The 18,161-nt window shown below is 54.3% G+C and overlaps 1 protein-coding gene across 1 annotated transcript in view; it reads left to right on the top strand.

Annotated features, from left to right (window-relative positions):
* LOC308520171 (complement C3-like) overlaps positions 1-17,668 on the top strand; it is a gene marked incomplete at its 5' end in the record, with an annotated part of 28,982 nt that extends 11,314 nt beyond the window's left edge. Inside the window, 20 exons of the mRNA XM_081092709.1 lie at positions 538-589; positions 742-828; positions 1,002-1,205; positions 2,757-2,832; positions 3,097-3,265; positions 5,985-6,080; positions 6,228-6,381; positions 7,227-7,399; positions 7,552-7,710; positions 9,070-9,129; positions 10,004-10,094; positions 12,417-12,462; positions 14,491-14,578; positions 14,876-14,962; positions 15,172-15,277; positions 15,723-15,812; positions 16,089-16,175; positions 16,259-16,348; positions 16,448-16,586; positions 16,992-17,668. Coding sequence (XP_080948835.1) covers positions 538-589; positions 742-828; positions 1,002-1,205; positions 2,757-2,832; positions 3,097-3,265; positions 5,985-6,080; positions 6,228-6,381; positions 7,227-7,399; positions 7,552-7,710; positions 9,070-9,129; positions 10,004-10,094; positions 12,417-12,462; positions 14,491-14,578; positions 14,876-14,962; positions 15,172-15,277; positions 15,723-15,812; positions 16,089-16,175; positions 16,259-16,348; positions 16,448-16,586; positions 16,992-17,124 — 2,187 coding nt within the window. The 3' untranslated portion in view covers positions 17,125-17,668. The remainder of the gene's footprint in view (positions 1-537; positions 590-741; positions 829-1,001; positions 1,206-2,756; positions 2,833-3,096; positions 3,266-5,984; positions 6,081-6,227; positions 6,382-7,226; positions 7,400-7,551; positions 7,711-9,069; positions 9,130-10,003; positions 10,095-12,416; positions 12,463-14,490; positions 14,579-14,875; positions 14,963-15,171; positions 15,278-15,722; positions 15,813-16,088; positions 16,176-16,258; positions 16,349-16,447; positions 16,587-16,991) is intronic.
* Positions 17,669-18,161: the final 493 nt, after the last annotated feature.

Genomic DNA, 18,161 nt, shown 5'->3' with positions numbered 1-18,161 from the left:
AAAATCAATAAAAGCCCTGGCTGGTTTGGCTCAGCAGATAGAGCGTTGGCCTGCGGACTGAGGGGTCCCAGGTTCGATTCCAGTTGAGGGCATGTACCTGGGTTGCAGGCACATCCCCAGTAGGGGGCGTGCGAGAGGCAGCTGAATCGATGTTTCTCTCTCATCGATGTTTCTAACTCTCTATCCCTCTCCGTCTCCCTTCCTCTCTGTAAAAAATCAATAAACTATATTTTAAAAAATAAAATAAAAATCAATAAAAAATAAAAAGAATATTAACTCATTGGACCCTCAGAACAACCCTAGGCGGTAGGGACTATTATCATCTCCCTTTTATGCATGAGAAAACTGAGGCACAGAGAGGTTAAGTGATTTGCCCGAGGTCACACAGCTAAGAAGTAGAAGAGCTGGGATTTGAACCCAGATATTAGGACTCCAGAGTCTGCGTTCTCACCAGCTGAGCAAAGCTTCCTCTTACTGTCATTGCGACTGTTACTTTTGCTACGGCTTTTAACTTGCTTCCTCCTTGCCTCCCCACAGGCAGGGGGCAAGATAGAAAAAATATCTCATAGCTTCGTCCTGAACCCCCAAGGTTTGTGGAGTCTGCAAAGGGCATGTGGGATCCTGGGGACATGCCAGGGCAGAGGGAGGGGTTCAATGAGGTGCTCAGGCCAGGGGGTCTCTGTGCCTTCTGACCTCCCTGGCCCCAGAACCTGCTTGTCACAGAAGGTTGTGTCCGCTCAGGTCGGCCCCAGGTGGAGCTGGTGCCAAGAAGAGACCTTTTGAACAAGATGCCCAATACAGAGGCAGAAGTGTTTGTCAGCGTCCAAGGTGCTTAGGGCACAGCTGGCTCCTGGGGAGGGGTAGGTGGGAGGAGGCCGGGGGAGGAGGGAGCTGGCTCCTCCAGGGCGGCATGGGCACCGCAGCAGGAGGGGCTGGGAGTGCCCATGTGGAGTGATCAGAAAGCTTAGACCATTCCCAAGACGACCCTGCCCGCCTGGCAGGGGACATCCTCGGTGAGACCATCCTGGGCAGCCTGACCTCCAGAGAAACACACGAGCTGCTGAGGGTCCCGACCGGCTGCCCCGAGCAGACGCTGAGCGGCCTGACACCAGTGATCATCCTGACCCGCTACCTGGACGCCACGGGCCAGTGGGGCAAGGTCGGGGTGGAGCACAGGGACCAAGTGATGAAGAACATCGTCAGTGGTGAGGCCCTCCTGTGACCCTGATGAGGGTTTCTGGGGCTCTTTGGGAGGGTGACTAGGGTACCCCCAGGTTTGAGGAAGGTCCCATGGGACCCTCCCAGACAATAGCACCCAAACTCTGACTCCTCTCCCAGATGACAACCTGATACCAAGCCCCGGGTGACCCCCTAAACAGTGCCCCTAAAGAGTCATCTCAAGGTGACCCCTAGATTGCCCTTGAACTCTGAAGTCCCAGGTAACCTCCAACAGTGACCCCCAGTTATTCCTTCACAGGGACCCCCTTCTCAGGTTACAATCTAACAACAGACCCCTAGTTCATCCCCAAAGCAGCAACTCCCCAAGGTTGTTCTATTCAGACACTGTCCCAGGTTACACCCAGTCAGTGCCAGGCCCTGGGTCAACTCCAGGAAACCCTGAAGCAGAAAATTCCAGAACAATCCCAGTTACACCTGAATGCTGACATTTCCCAAGGTGACCCCCAAACCTCCAGGTAACAACCAGAGATGAATGCCTCTAAGTCCACCCGGAGCCCTCCAGGTAATTTGGACATCGACCCCCTCTTCCCAGCCACTCCCAGACCCCAACTCTCCATTCAGGCACTCTCACCAGCAATCCCCAGGGGACACCAGGCACTGTCACCCAAGCAGCAAACCCTCAGGTAACCTTCAGATGTAATGCAAACAGCCGGGTTCAGAATGTACCTGAGAGGTGTCCCCACGAGCCTATACCCAAGAGTGGCCTCCTGAGTCTACACCAGGGGTGTTCAAACTTTTTAAACAGGGGGCCAGTTCACTGTCCCTCAGACCGTTGGAGGGCCGGACTATAGTTTCAAAAAAAAACTATGAACAAATTCCTATGCACACTGCACATATCTTATTTTGAAGTAAAAAAACAAAATGGGAACAAATACAATATTTGTATTTGCATGTGGCCCGCGGACCGTAGTTTGAGGACCCCTGGTCTACACACACTCACTGAAACCTCTAGTTTGCAGCCAAAGAAGAACCCCCGAGAAAATGCCCTGCTGGTGTGGCTCAGTGGTTGAGCATCAACCTATGAACCAGGAGGTCACGGTTCAATTCCCGGTCAGGGCACATGCCAGGGTTTCAGGCTCGGCCCCCAGTAGGGGGTGTGCAGAAGGCAGCTGATCAAGGATTCTCTCTCATCATTGATGTTTCTCTCTCTCTCTCTCCCTCTCCCATCGTCTCTGAAATCAATACAAATATATTTTTTAAGAAAAGAAAATGCCCAGGTAGTGGCCCCACAGGGTACCACCTTCCCTGGGTTTCACCTTCCATGATCCCCCTGAGCAGCAGCTGCCAGCCTCACCCCTCCAGATGGGTGGTCTCCCAGGTTTCTCCTGGACACGTGCACACTGCTCTGGGGGTCACGCCTGGCTCATACGTGTATAAGTCCCTCCTCCAGGTTGTACCTGGAATGCATCCCCAAGTCACACGCACACCCACACCCTGCTCCTCCAGATGATCCCAGCCACCCCCCAACATCAACTCTCTGGCTCTCCTGCCAAGACCTCCTCCACCTGTTTCCCCAGGATATACCCGGATGCTGACCCACCGGAGCGCAGACGGCACCTACCACATCCACAAGGGAAAGCCGGGAAGCACCTGGTACGGACAATGCGGGGTGGGGCGGGGTGGGGCGGGGTGAGGTGAGGGGGGAGCTCAGGGGGCCAGCCTGGGGCTTGATGACCCCGGGAGCGTCCATGCTGTGGGTCCTGGGCAGGCAGCCTGCGGGCCAGCGGCCTTGCACGCAACGAGGCTCAGTGTGAAGCAGTGAGGTCCACGGCGTGGATTCCTGCCCAGTGTGGGTGCCCCGTCTAGAACCCCTTGGCTGCCCTTCCCCGTGATCGCTCCCCCCTCGCCCTCCCACAGGCTCACGAGCTACGTGTTCCGAGTTTACGCCCTGGCCTACTCCACCATGACCTTGCAAATGATTGACCAGCGCTCTCTCTGTGACATTGCCAAGTGGATCATCACCCAGAGGCAGGCCGAGGACGGGCAGTTCTTGGAGGAGGGCCCCATAGTCATGGCGTCCATGCAGGTGCCCACACCCCCACCCCTGTCTGAGTTGGTCAAACAAGCCCAGGGCTCTGCCCGGTGCTGGGAGACTTTCAGGCCCTGCCCTGTGCTCAGGTAGAATGAGAAAGGCAAGCAGCCGAGGCCCAGCGCCCAGCATTTCCTCCCCTTGCTCTGGACCACCCTGAGCTTGTTTACAATGTGAGTCCCCTTCTGAAAATATGACTGGACTCCCCCATCTGGGACCCCAGCCCTCCCTCACCCTCACTTCCAGCAGTCGTCCATCCTGGCCCTCCTCCCACTGGGCCTGAGTCCTCCCTGGCCCCAGCCAACACGCCCGTCCCTACCAAGTTTCCTCCACAGGAGCCTCCAGAAACAGCTTTCACACAGACCGGGAGGTCTCTCCTGCTCAAACACCTTCTGTGGCTCAAGTTGCCTTCAACAGTATCTCTACTATAGCTCTTCTGTATCTCTTCGCCAGCCTCTCCCCTCACACCCCAGGCTCATGGGTCCCTCCAATTCACTTCCATGTCTCTGCCTATGCTGCCCTCTTTTCTTTTCACCCAGCCAAATCATGTTTTCTTATTAGATTTAGTTCAGACATCGCCTCCTCCAGGAAGTCTCCCCTGAATGCCAGCCCTGTGCCTGTCTCTATCATTGCATCTACACACATTATTCATTCACTAGGGGCCCAGTGCATGAATTCATGCACCTTGAAAGGAACTGTGGGCCGAGAGGCTGAGGTGGGCACAGGGGCGGGTCTCAGCCCATCCTCTGCACCCCCACCCGGGCCCTCCCGCTGTGGCCTCCAGTCCCCTGTCTGCCAGCAGCCCTGCTCCTGCTCCTGCTGCTGCTGCTCCCACGTGCTGACAGCACAGAGTGATTGGGACTAGCCGCTAGCCTGGTCCTCCCTCAGGAGTAGGGGGAGGTGGAGAAGCCCTCAGGGGTGATTGGGGCCAGCAGCCGCTTGCATCTGCTGACAGTGCCAAGCATTCAGACAGGCACTGGGCACCGAACAAAGGAAGGCCCTGGCCAGCAGCTGGAAGGCCCCGATCAGCCCTGATCACATGCCAGGCCTAGGGACCCTACCCGTGCATGAATTTCACGCACCAGGCCTCGAGTATTAATATAACCCATTATGTAAATTAAAATATAAAACCAACCTCCGGCAGGTTTAGAGATGGCCCTCTATGAATCGAGTCCAGTCATATTTTCAGAAGGGGAGGACAGTGATAGCACTTCCTGAATTGAAATTACCATCAAAGTTCAAAAAGCTGCCCTAGCCAGTTTGGGTCAGTGGACAGAGTGTCGGCCTGTGGACTCATTCCCTGGTTGGGGCTCATGTGGGAGGCAACCAATTAATGTGTCTCTCTCACATCAATGTTGTTTCTCTCTCTCTCTCTCTCTCTCTCTGTCTGTCTCTCCCCCTCCCTTACACTCTCTAAAAATCAAAGGAAAAAAATATCCTCAGGTGAGGATTAACAACAACAACAAAGAGCTGACGATGTTCATTTAAATTTTGTAATGTTTTTATTGATTTCAGCGAGGAAGGGTGAGGGTAGAAAGAGATAAAAACATCAATGATGAGAATCATTGATCAGCGGCCTCCTGCATGCCCCCGAGTGGGGATCAAGCCCACAACCTGGGCATGTGCCCTGGCTGTGGGAATCAAGCCATGACCTCCTGGTTCATGGGTTGACGCTCAACTACTGAGCCACACTGGCCAGGCTGATCATATTCATTCAACCACAAGCCAATCTCATTGAAATCAGGACTGCCCCAAAGGAAATGCTCTGTCAGCCATGCATGAGCTGATCTGGTGTCTGAGACCAGTTTAAATCCGGTACATGAAGAAGTCATGAGACATCTGTGATAAACAAGGCAGTGGCCAACCGTGACTCGTTAGTAGCTTTTTTGAGATACGCTATCATGTCTGCCCTTCTGCACTCTCCTTAGTGACAGCGAAGATCATGTTTGCTTCAGGGATGTACTTCTTGGGATTCTCCTATCACTCCATCAGTGTGGCCTCTCCCCAGGTGATGCCTTTGTTCTTGTTGGCATCTGTGTAAGGAAATCCAGTGGCCTGACCTGCCTTTCACCCAAATAGACGAGAGGGGGGGAGAGAGAGAGAGAGAGAGAGAGAGAGAGAGAGAGAGAGAGAGAGAGAGAAACATTGATGTGCAAGAGACACGCCAGCTGGTGCCTCCCACACCCACCCTGACCAGGACTAGGGATCAAACCTTGACCAGGAATCGAACCTGCAACCCTTTAGTTCATGATGCTCTAACCACTGAGAAAAACCAGCCAGGGCTCAATATCACCCACTTTTAACTCCGCTGTGTACTCTGTGCCCTTCGCTCACTCACCACTCTCATAGCACATGACACGGAGGCTCCCACTCACAAGCCGAGCATCCTGCTTTCTAAACTGACCCTCCGTTTCCTTATCAGTAAATGGAGCTGCTGCAAGAATGCTCCGAGGCAGTGTAGCGAGCTTGGCACAGCACTCTCGATGGCTGCTAGCTCTTGATAGTAAGGCAGATGCCACACAAGCGAATCTCAAGTCTCTCTCTCTCTCTCTCTCTCTCTCTCTCTCTCTCTCTCTCTCTCCCTCTCCCCCTCCTGCTTTCAGCATCATTCGGCCCAGGGTTGAGCACCTGGGAGCTTTGTAAGGTCAGGCAGGAGAGGTGGGGGAAGGTGTCTCCAAGACGTTAAAGGGGCCATGGGTGTGTTCTGCATCCACAGGGTGGCTACCGAGGCTCTGAGGCAGACGTATGCCTCACAGCCCTTGTTCTGATCGCCCTGGATGAGGGGAAGGAGTTGTGCAGCTCGGAGATACCGGTAGGACCCAGAGAGGGGGGCGGGGCGGGAGGTGCAGGGTAAGGATCCCCCCACCCTCACGTTCCTCTCACTGCATCCCTCTCTTCTCACTCCCAGACCCCTTTCCTCTGACCACCTCCCTCCAGCCTCCTCTCTCTGACTCTCTAGGATTTGGTTGCCAGCATGGAGAAAGCCAGGGCCTTCCTGGAGCGACGCCTCCCCGACATTCAGAAAACCTTTTCCGTAGCCATAGTCTCCTACGCTCTGGCCCTCACCAAGAGCCCCCGAGCCAACGACCGCCTGGACAGCTTTGCCAGCCGCAGTGAGTGTGTGGGGTCACTTCTTCTGCAACTGTGTTAACCAGCCATGGGGGTGGGGGAGGGAGATTGTGCCCAGCCATGTCTGACTCATCATATAGTATCTATTGAACGCCTATGGCGCGCCAACCCCTGACCTCAGGCCCTGAGAAACCAGGGTGGACAAGACTTCTATGGTCACTGCCCTCGAAGTCCCCACCATCCCTGGGGAGTCAGGCAGAAGACAAACAAATGAATGGGAAATTACAAATTGAGATAAGTGCTGGGATGGAACATATGAAGTGGGTGGGAGAGATCACAAGGGGAGAGAAGCATGGATTGGGGGGCTAGGGGGGCTTCTGTGAAAAGGGGACCCCCTCAGATTAAACGAAGGATGAGAAGGCCCACCTCTGTGAAAGACCAAGGGCATTCCAAAGCAGGCCAAGGGCAGATGCAAGTGCCCCCAAGTGGGAAAGAGCTTGGCAAGGTCAAGGATAGGAAGGTCATTAAATGTGGGGCATTGGAAGGGGTCTGCCTCCGATGGCCTGCCCTATCTCATCCTTTTTCCGTCCTCTCCATCCCCCAAGTCAAGAGGAGTGGCGTTAGGGGAACTCCCTCTCAGTGGGGCTGCAGGGACCTGGAGAGGCTTCCTTGTAACTCAGTTTCCCCGTCTCTAAAGAGTTAGAGTCTGTCCCTTAGCGTGATTCTGAAAGTACGATGTCCGCGTGCCTCCTCACCGAGTTTCACTTAAAGTAAGTGCTCAGCAAAGTAGCAGATGAGAACAACTGGGCCGGATAACACAGGAGAGGACAGGTTTAGGTAAGTGGGCCCAGGTCTGGGTAACAAGGTGGGCATGCATCTCCGGACCTAGACAAAGCCTACTGGCCGGTAAAAGACAAGGACTGGAACTCCCTGTACACCATCGAGGCCACGGCCTACGCGCTGATGCAGAAGCTGGAGCTGGGTCTGCACAACGAGACGTACGCCATCGCCAAGTGGCTCCTGGAGAAGCGGGAGCTGGGCGGCGGCTTCAAATCCACCCAGGTGACCGGGCCTGCGAAGGGTGGGGGCTGGGCCGGAAGGGGTGAGGGGAGAAAGCCGCCAAGCACGGCCCATCGGAAGCTGTCCGTGGTGCTGACTCGTCTCCCGGGGCGCTGTCTGTGGTGCTGATCTGAGGCCCCCATCCCAACATCCAGACCACGGTGGTGGCCATCGAGGCCCTCACCCGCTTCAGCCAAGCTGTCCCCTTCGAGGGTGTCCAGGATCTCCGCGTCCAGATCAGAGCCCCCAAGAGATCCCTGAACGTGGAGTGGCTCATCGATCAGAACAACGCTTACCAGCGGCGGTCGGCAAAGGTAAGGCTCTTGGTGGCAGACAAGAAGTCCAAGCAGAGGTGGCATTGGGTATGAGGTCAAGAGTCATGTTCCTGCCAACCTCATCCCCCCATATTCTCTCACACCCTGGTTATACTGTCAATGCATTGGTTCATTTATTCTACAAACATTTTCTGAGCACCTGCTGTGTGCCAAGCATTCTTCTGAGCACTGGGGATATATGAGAAAAGATCTGTGGCCCCTGCTCTCATGGAACTTACACTGTAGAAAGAAAGACAGTAAATATATTCTATTTTAAGCTTTCCTGAAACAAGGGAAAGAAATAAATGTGTAAAGGAGAGAATAACTTGGTGTGGGGAGTAAGGTGATCTCCATGACCTTACTCCATGGAGGAGGTGATATTTACCTTCAATCATTTGATACATCTTTATTGAGGACTCCTGTGTGCCCGTCATTGTTCTAGGTACTAGGAATATGGCCATGAACAAGAGAAAAAAATAGAATTTTATATTTTGGTGAACAAGGCAGGCAATAAAGAGATGTGAATAGCCCTGGTGGTGTTTCTCAGTGGTTAGAACGTCCACCTACATACTAAAGGGTCATGGGTTCGATTCCAAGTCAAAGGCACATACCTGGGTTGCAGGTTCAATCCCTGGCCCAGTCAGGGAGTGTTCAGGCAGCAACCAATCAGTGTGTCTCTCTCACATCGATGTTTCTCTCTCTCTCTCTCTCTCCCTACCCCTTCCTTCCCTCCCACTCTCTCTAAAAATCAATGGAAAAAATATCCTCGGGGAGGATTAGCAAAAAAATTTAAGAGATGTAAATAAGTAGAATGTAGTGTGTTGAGTGGTGGCAAGGTCTATGGGGGGAAATTAAGCAGGAAGGGGGATGAAAACATCAAGGAGTTAAAATTTTAGGTAGGATGGGTAGGGAAGGTCTCACCAAGAAGATGACATTTGAGCAAAGACCTTAAGGAAATACAGGAGTGAGCCTTGAGGCTATCGAGGCAGAGGAGACAGGAGGTGCAAAGGCCATGTGGCAGGGGTTTTCCAAGAACAGCAAGGAGGGGAGATGGGATTGGGTGTGAATGTGCAAAAGTTTGCTCTGCCTCCTGAAGGAAACAAGAATAGATGCAGAGATGCCAGGTAGAAGGGTCTTTTGGGGGCTTCACACACAGAGAACTTTGGAGACATTGCAAAGTGGACAGAGTGGACACAGCCTGAGCTGGCAGTTGCAGGTGTTCTGTGACAGAGCAGACACCACGAGTGCTCTATCAAGAAGGCAAAGTAAAACCATCTCTCCCCCCCACCCACCCTCCTACATTGGAGCCATGTTTTGCTGCTTCCTCTGCCCTCAAATCCTCCTCCCCCTTTCCTCCAGTTTTCTTCCGAAGACGACCTAGAGATCACAGCCAGTGGCAGCGGGAGAGGCACCATATCGGTAGGTCGGGGTTTCATCCTCGAGATTCTTAGCGGGAGCCCAGGGTCCCCCTAGTTGGTGGGAATAGGGGCAGGTCTAGACCCCAAGACAAGATCAAAATCAGCAAAAAAAAATTTAGCTACTGTTCAGGGCACTATTATTTGTTATGAGCCAAGCTAAGGATGGACTCCATGCAACGGGTGGGGAAATAGAGGATCAGAGAGGTTTTTCCCTTGCTGAGTCAAGAATCAAAGAAGGTAGAGGTCGGAGGTCATTGGGCCCCTCTGCCCCTCCCATGCTGAGTCCCTGAAGGGGTATCTCCTTCCTTGCCCCATGGAGGGAAGATTCTCTGCCCAAGGTGATTCCCAATCCCCAGAGGCTAACTCCACCCTTCCCCAGTATCTGACTCAGCGGCTTCATGACATCTTCTGGTCCCGTGCCCTGGGCCCAAGAGAACAGCCCTTTGTGCACCAAATTTAAGGAAGCCTGTTTCTGCCAATGGAGTCATGATGGAATCCCGCCATTGTGTGACTTTGGGCGTGTCACATTTCTCCTTGAGCTTCAGTTCAATTTAAATTCATTGAAATTAAATACAATTTAAAATTCAGTTCCCCAATCACACTAGCTGCATTCCACATGCTCAGTATCCACACGTGGCCAGTGGCCACCGCATGGACAGGACAGATAGAGGCCATGGCTGTCTTGCAGAAGATCAGAAGATTCTATTACACCGAGCTGCTCTAGGCTCCGTAAGGTGTTCTGACCACTGCAGATTGAGGAGGGTGGATGTGGCTGTGAATTCTCCACAGGGGCAGACCCCTGGGCAGGCAAGGGCTGGCCAGAGGAGGAAAGGAAATGTGTGTGGATGGGTTCTGATACCTCCCTGCCCTGGCAGGTCTTGACCATGTACCACAGGTCCCCAGAGTCCTGGGAGGACACTTGCAACCTATACCACCTGAATGCTACTCTTCATAGAGCCCTGGAAGGTAAGCCTGGACCCGAGGATACCCGAGCCTTCTTTTCTACTTTTTATTTTAGCTATGGTTCAATAAACACACTTATTGCTTTATTAGCCATGCAACAAGTATTTATTGAGGATTTACTATGAGCCACGCCCTGTTTCCTGGCCCTGGGAACATAGGCATACACAAGAAAAATATCCCCTCTTCTCTTGTAGTAGAGGGAGACAAACAATGATGCAGCAATAAAAACATATTATTCTCTTACTGTTATTTATTGATAACATAAATGAATCTGCATTATAAAAAATAACCATATAACGTAATAGCAGTTGACAATACCATACAAAACAAAGCAGGAAAAAATGGCACAGACTTGGAGGAGATCCAGGAGAAACCCTCTGAGGAAGTGGCACTTGAGCTGAGACAGGAAAGAAGCTTGAGAGTGAGCCAGGAAGGATGTGAGGGGAAACATCGCAGCAGGCAGAACAGCAGCTGCAAAGGCCCCTGAGGCAAGAAGGAATTCACCTGGTTTGAAGCACAGCGAGGAGGTCAGTGTGGCTGCAGAGAAGCCATGGGTGGAGTTTTAGGAGAAAAAGTTGGAGAGATGACGAGGCAGATGACGTGTGGGCCACAGTGAGGACGTCAGTGTTTGGACAGAGTGCAATGGGAGCCACGGGGACTTCTGAGCAGAGGAGGGATGTGACTTAGCACGGGTTTGTGTCGGCTCCCTCTGGTGGCTGTGGACGGAACAGACTGTAGAAGAGAAGGGTGGGAGCTGGGAGACTAGGAAGAGGGGACTGCACTGGTCCAACAAGAGGTGATGGGGGTGGGCCGGGGGAGTCTGCGGATACGGTCAGAAATGGGGGGATGCTGGAGCCTCCAGTTTGGGGGACCGAGGAGAGAGGACGCTGCCATTGGGAGCTCACTTGTAGGAGTAGGAAGAACAAGTCTCACCAGGCCCAGGGCGTTTAGGGACTAAAAGTGACCAAGGCTTTGGTTTGGGCCCCATTCTTTTTTCTTTTTTTTCTTTTTTTTGGGAGGGGGGGGGGAGGCATTTCTTTTAAAAATCTAATCTAATAAAAGAGAAACATGCAAATTGACCATACCTTCACTATGTCCCAAGCCATGCCCACCAGCCAATCAGAGCAACTATATGCAAATTAACCCAACCAAGATGGCGGCTGGCAGCCACGGAGCTGGAGCAAGCAGGAGGCTTAGTTGCCCCGGCGATGGAGGAAGCCAAGCTTCCTGCCTGCCCTGGCTGGCTGTGGCCTCCGCTAAAGGCAACAAAATTTCAATTATAGAAGAAAAATAAATCCCAGATACCTACTTCCAGCCAGCCTCCACTGGGAGCTTGGGTGGCTGGGGGCCATGGCCAACCTGCAAATAGTCATCAGCCCCTCACCAGACTGGCCAGGCACCCCAGCAGGGACCCCCACAACCTGAAGGGGGTGTGGCCACCCTGAAAATGGCCCTCAGCCCCTCACCCAGGCTGGCCAGGCACCCCAGTGGGGATCCCCACCCTGAAGGGGCTATGGCCAGCCTGCGAACAGCCATCAGCCACTCACCCAAGCTGGCCAGGTGCCCCACCCTGATCCAGGACACCCTTCAGGGCAAACCAGCCAGCCCCCACCCATGCACCAGGCATATAATAAAAGGGTAATATGCAAATTGACCCTAACAGCAGAACGACTGGGAATGACTGGTCACTATGACACACACTGACCACCAGGGGCAGACGCTCAATGAAGGAGCTGCCCCCTGGTGGTCAGTGTGCTCCCACAGGGGGAGCTCTGCTCAGCCACAAGCCAGGCTGACGGCTGCCAGCACAGCTAAGGATGTCTGACTGCAGCTTAGGCCTGGTCCCCGCTGGCAAGTGGACATCCGCTGAGGGCTCCTGGACTGCCAGAGGAATGTCTGACTGCCAGCTTAGGCCCAATCCCCCGGGGAGAGGGCCTAAGCCAGCAGGTGGAGATCCCCCTAGGTGTCCCAGACTGCAAGAGGGCACAGGCCCGGCTGAGGGACTCCCCCCCCCCCCACCCCGAGTGCACAAATTTTTGTGCACCGGGCCTCTAGTAATAATAATAATAATAATAATAATAATAACAATAGATGGTTATAAAATGCTGATCAGATGCTGTGTTAAGTGTTTTACTTGTATTAACTCATGTAATCCTTACAACAACCCTAGTGAGTTGGGAATATTATAATCAGATTAGGAAACTAAAGCACAGAGAGGTTAAGCAACTTTCCCTAAGTCACACAGAATAGCCGGGGTTTGAACCCAGGAAGCTAGCTCTAGAGGCTGTATTACCCAGCCTCTGAACTTCTGCCTTCTCTCTACAGAAAAAAAAAGTGGGAAAGAGACCTTTCAACTTCGGATGGAAACAAGGTCAGGGCACCAGGGTCTTGGATTTGGGGGGAGAAGGCCTCACTTCCTGGTATCCAGACTCCTTAGCAGCTCTCCCTGTGTGCTGATTGGAGGGTGGGAACCAACTAAGCCTGCCTCTCCGTGCCTGCCCCCTCATTTTACATCCCATCCTGCCCTCCCCTGCCCATTCCCCATTCTGCCTCCTCCCCTGCCCATCCATGCTTGTCTGCCATTCAGCTCCCATCCTGCCATGTCCTGGGATGGGGTGGGGGCGGGCCTACCATAATGAACAGCCCCCACATTCCCAGAGCTGTCTCCAAGCCCCACAGCTCTTCCTCATCCTTATCCTTCATCGTCTCTAGACATTCCAGTCCCCAATCCAGCCCTGCTCGGCCTCCCAAATGCCCTCTCTCAGGTCTGCCCCAGAGAAAAACATTTACTGAGTGACTACTGAGTATCAGGCTCTATTCCAGGATCTAGATGTGAGCAAGGCAGTCCCTCTCTGCCTGGTGGAGCTCACAGCTTATCAGGGGAGACAGACAATCTATACTAATAAAAGAGTAATATGCTAATTAGACCAGGAGACCTTCCAGAGACCTTCTGGATGTCCTTCCAGACAAAGCCATGGTGGCGGGGCCGAGGCAGAGGAGTTAGGGGCGATCAGGCCAGGATGGGAGGGCAGTTGGGGGCAAGCAGGCCAGCAGTGCAGTGGAGGGGGGAGGCAGTTGGGGGCAATCAGGCACAGAGAGGTTAAGCAACTTGCCCTAAGTCACACAGAAGAGCTGGGGTTTGAACCCAGAAAGCTAGCTTCAGAGGCTGTATTACCCAGTAGGGGTGGGCAGTTGGGGGCGAGCAGGCCAGCAGGGGGGGAAGTTGGGGGCAATCAGGCCAGCGGGGCGGGACAGTTGGGGGTGAGCAGGCTGGCAGGCAGAGTGTTTAGGGGTGATCAGGTAGGCGAGCTGTTAGGAGCCAGCGGTCCCGGATTACGAGAGGGATGTCTGACTGTCCCACAGGGATCAGGCCTAAACTGGCAGTCGGACATCCCCCAAGGGGTTTCAGATTGGAGAAGGTGCAGACCAGGCTGAGGGACAACCCCCCCCCCCCCGCACGAATTTCATGCACCAGGCCACTAGTCTATAATAATGAAAGTGTAATATGCTAACTAGACCAGACATCTTTCTGGACATCCTTCCAGACAAAGCCAGGGCTGCAAGGGAAACCCTGGTCCCGGGTGCCAGAGGGAAGCTGGCGCTAGCAGCTGGGGGAAGAAAGGCCTACTCTTGCACGAATTTCGTGCTTTGGGCTCCTAGTAACCAAATAATCACCCAGAATCAATGTAAAGTGACAACTGTGATTAAATGTGGCAAAGGAAAGGTCCAAGAAGAGACAACAGGGCAACTTAGAGAATGCTCTGATGTGTGGACTGGAAAAGGCCTACCAGAGGGAGTGATGCATCAGCCAAGATTGCAAAGATGAAAGGGTGCTTCAGGCCCTAACCGGTTTGGCTCAGTGGATAGAGCGTTGGCCTGTGGACTCAAGGGTCCCGGGTTCGATTCCGGTCAGGGCATGTACCTTGATTGTGGGCACATCCCCAGTAGGGGGTGTGCAAGAGGCAGCTGATTGATGTTTCTCTCTCATCGATGTTTCTAACTCTCTATCCCTCTTCCTTCCTCTCTGTAAAAAATCAATAAAAGATATATTTAAAAAAAAAAAAAAGGGTGCTTCAGGGCGAAGAGGGAGACGTGAGGATCCCAGGCAGAGAGAACATATGCAAAGGTCCAGAGGAGAGAGCCTGACACTTCAGAGCAATCAAATGAGGGCTGGGATGGAAGAGGTGAAGTGAGGGCGAGATAAGGCAGTTGGTAGAGGTGGTTAAGCAAGGAAGTGACATATCAGGTTCTTGTTGTGAACGCTGTATGCTTTGGGGGGCAGCGGAGTGATGGGGAAACCCAGGAGGAGGCTACCGCACTGGTCCATGTGAGAGATGATGGCAGGGGCAGTTGGGGGAATGGGCAGGAGGAAGAGAGACTGGACCTGTAAAATTCCCAGGTACCTGGGTGATCGAGAGGCCACAATGACCATCATGGAGGTTTCCCTGCTCACTGGCTTCTACCCCAACCATGATGACCTCAAACAGGTAATGTAGGTCCCACCCGCCCTCTGCTGAGCTGGATGGGTGCCCTGGCAGCATCCCATACTCAGCGTTAGCACAGGGCAGAGTCTAATCCCTCGTCAGTGACCCATGGTCACTTCTGGTTGCCTCCCTGCCTGGCCTTAGCCAAGTGCTACCCTGATTGTGCCTCAGTTTCCCCAACACTGGGGTTGGTCGGACAAAGACTGGAAGTGCTTAGAATTACTTCACGTTGACTGGAGCTCCTAGGGCCGCGGGTCCCGGGGGTCTCAGCGAGCCTGCAGCCCTCACCCTGTGCCCCAGCTCACCAGCGAGGTGGAGATGTATGCGTTCCAGTACGAGACCAAGACGAAATCCAGCGACAGCACCGTGGTCCTCTACCTGGAGAAGGTGAGGAAGGCCGGTGTCCACCACAGGCTTGTGGGCAGCCTGGTGGGCAGAGAACCACGGTCAGCAAGTTTCTCCTGAGTGGTGTTGCCAGAGAACCGTGCCATCTGAAGTCAGCGCCCAGTAGTCAAGGCCACGTGTGTGGTCAGTGGTGATGAGCAAGGCCTGTGGTCACTGGCCCTGGTCAGCTCAGACAGGACTCCCCTCCCCAGCTCTCCCACCAGGAAGACACGGTGCTGGGCTTCCGGGTCCACAGGATGCTGCCCGTGGAGTTTCTGCAGGCCGCCCAGGTCACGGTCTATGACTACTATGAACCCTGTGAGCCGGGGGCTGGGGGTGGAAGGGTGTCACGAGGGGGAGAGGCCTGTGAAGGGCTGGGCCAAGAGGGAGGGCAGAGGAGCCGGGCAAGGAAGTAGGGCGTGGCTGAGAGGGGCCTGGGCATGGGGGGCAGAGGGGGACAAGAAGGGTGCAGGAAGGAATATAAAGGGTGTGGCGACAGGGAGCGTGGCCTTTACGGATGGTCCGGGTGGTGGGTGTCCTGGAAAAGTTTGGGCGGAGCCTAGAAAGACCTGGGCGTGACCTGCTGGGAATGGGGTGGGCAAGGGGGCGGGGTCTTCTAAGGGGCGGGGCTTATTGAGGGTGGCTGGGCAGGGCAGGTGGGCGGGGTCTGCGGGGGACGAACACGCTGGGGGCGGAGCCAGGCGGGCACCCAGCCCCAGGACCGCTGGCCCAAGCCAAACCCGGGCACGCGCCGGTCTCGCAGCCCGGAGGTGCAGCTCCTTCTACAACCTGCCCACGGAGCGATCTGACCTGCGGAAGATCTGCTACAAAGACGTCTGCCGATGTGCTGAGGGTGAGGTCATGGGGACGTAGGGCCAAGGCTGCCAGGCTGGGGGTCCAGAAGCCCTTGGTCACCTCCTGAGTGCCGCCCGGCTGATGAGTGTAGGCACGATAGGAAGACAGAGACACACAGAGAGAAAAGGAGACCCAGAGGCAGATTGGCACGCATACGCCCAAGTCCCACCGAGGTTGGAGGAAGGCCAGGCGCAGAGGCCTGGGGCCTGATGGGGGTCTGGTGGAAGGAAGCCCCTCCCCCAGCGCGCCCGAGCAGCTGCCCCTCCCCCTCCAGAACTGTGCCCGACCCAGAAGAAGGACAGCAGCTGGATGAGGCAGGAGGAGCTCCAGGTGGCGGCCTGTGAGGCAGGCATGGACTTTGGTGAGTTGTGGGAATGGCAGGAGGCAGGAGGCCCACCTGCAGGCCAGACACCAACACAAGCCCTCCTGTCCCGCCTTCCCCAGTGTTCAAGGCCAGGCTGGAGGCTGTGGAGGCCTCTGCCTCCAACCCCTACATCTACTACAACATGCAGCTCCAAGCCATCATCAAGAGTGGTACGTCCCAGGTGGCAGAAGCGATGGGTGGGTCCCTGCTCTGGGAGGGCCAGGCCTGTGCATGCTCATTGGGCATACACTGGGTTTCCTCTCCTCCAGGCACGGACGCTGCTGCCATGCCCCTGGACATGAAGAAATTCGTCACCCATGCCTCCTGCCATGACTCGCTGGAGCTGCAGGAACAAGAGTCATACCTCATCATGGGCCGGACGTCAGACCTGTGGAGAGTCAAATCTGAGTATGTGGGGGCCTCCTGTGCCCTGGGGACTCAGCCTGGGCCCCCTCCCCTACTGCAGCCCAGTCCCTGGTGTCAAAATCTCTACTGCATTTGTCAGTAGAGTCTTGGGTTTGAGAGCCACACTGAATGGAGGTGCAGGGAACACCATTCACACGGAGACGTTGTAGAAGGAGATGTAGATCGGTTTCCCAACGGGGGGTAGTAAAGAGTCAGAGGAAGGGGAGCCTTTTTCCATCCCCAGATGAATGGACTAGAGGCTTGGGGACCCAAGATGGCCCTGTGGCGTGGACACTATAGGCCGATGCTCTGGGGGGCTGCCAAGCAGGGCAGAGGGACAAGGAAGGGAAGTGTCCATGCCTCTGGGGGCACCAGGCTCTCCTCACCTTTGCTCTCCCTTACCCACAGTTACAACTATGTCCTGGGCAAGGAGACGTTCCTCATGCATTGGCCAGCGGATGGGGATGTGAAAAAGAAGGAATTGCTGGGCCAACTGGAAGGATTTTCAGAGTACATGAGCACCCATGGCTGCAAGTCCTGAGATCCTGGGGCGTCCACTGCTGTCGGGTTGTCTCCAAGCAGGCCCAGGCCATTGGGCTTAACCCCGGATAAAGAACATGGAACATCATACTCAAGCTCCAGACAACTGCTCCTGTTTCAACGTTCAGCGAGGGCCCTGCAGAGCCCGCCCTGGCGTTGCTTGCACCTGCCTCCTCCTCTCTCCTACTCCATCCCAATCACATGGCCTCCCTTGTGTCTTTTCAGCACCCAAGTTGACTCCCACCTCAGGACCTTTGCACTTACTGTCCCCTCTACAGGGTACACCCTTTCTCCAGATATCTGCGTGACTTGCACCCTTCCCTTATTTGGAGGAGGTATTTAAATGTCACCTCCTCAAAGGTACTTGCTTCAATAACATATCTAAAACAGACCCCCTCTCATCACACTCTCTTCCCTTACTCTGCTCTATTCCCTCAATAACACTTATAAATATATTGTATATGATATGATATCCATTGGTTTGCTTATTAAATGAGCGTTACCCCTGCCCAACAAGGTCCGCTCCTTAAGACCAGGGATGTATCTGTCTTGCTCACTGTGGTATTCTGTTCCTACATCAGGGGCTGGTATACAGTAGGTGCTCGAGAAATTGTTGTGAATGAATGAATGAATGAATGAATTTGGTCCTCACCCTGCACCTGATCCTGAGGGAAGCTTGATGGGTAACCCCAGCAACTGGGGAGCCAAGACAAGGGGCAAAGGAGGATGAATGAGTTTCATCAGCATGGACTTGGGTGGGAGTGGGGAACCTGCCAAGCCAAGGCAGCAGCCCATCGGCCCAGGGACACCCCAGGAATGCTGGAGGGACTGCGAGACTCCCAGAATGGCTTGAACTTGGTGTATGAGGAGGGGCTGAAGGTGAGAGGGAGGAAGAGAAAGATGGGACTGAGGAGGCCGACTTCATAAAGGACTTTGAATACCAGGCTATCGGGCTTGGTCATTACCAAGGGCAGTGGGCGCCACTGAAGGCTTTTGAAGCAGCAGAGGAATGTTCCAGGCCTGAGGTAGAAGGCCCAG

This window comes from Myotis nattereri, assembly GCF_964212035.1.
Source record: "Myotis nattereri genome assembly, chromosome: 5".
Taxonomy (NCBI): domain Eukaryota; kingdom Metazoa; phylum Chordata; class Mammalia; order Chiroptera; family Vespertilionidae; genus Myotis; species Myotis nattereri.
This window is presented reverse-complemented; position numbering and strand designations above follow the sequence as displayed.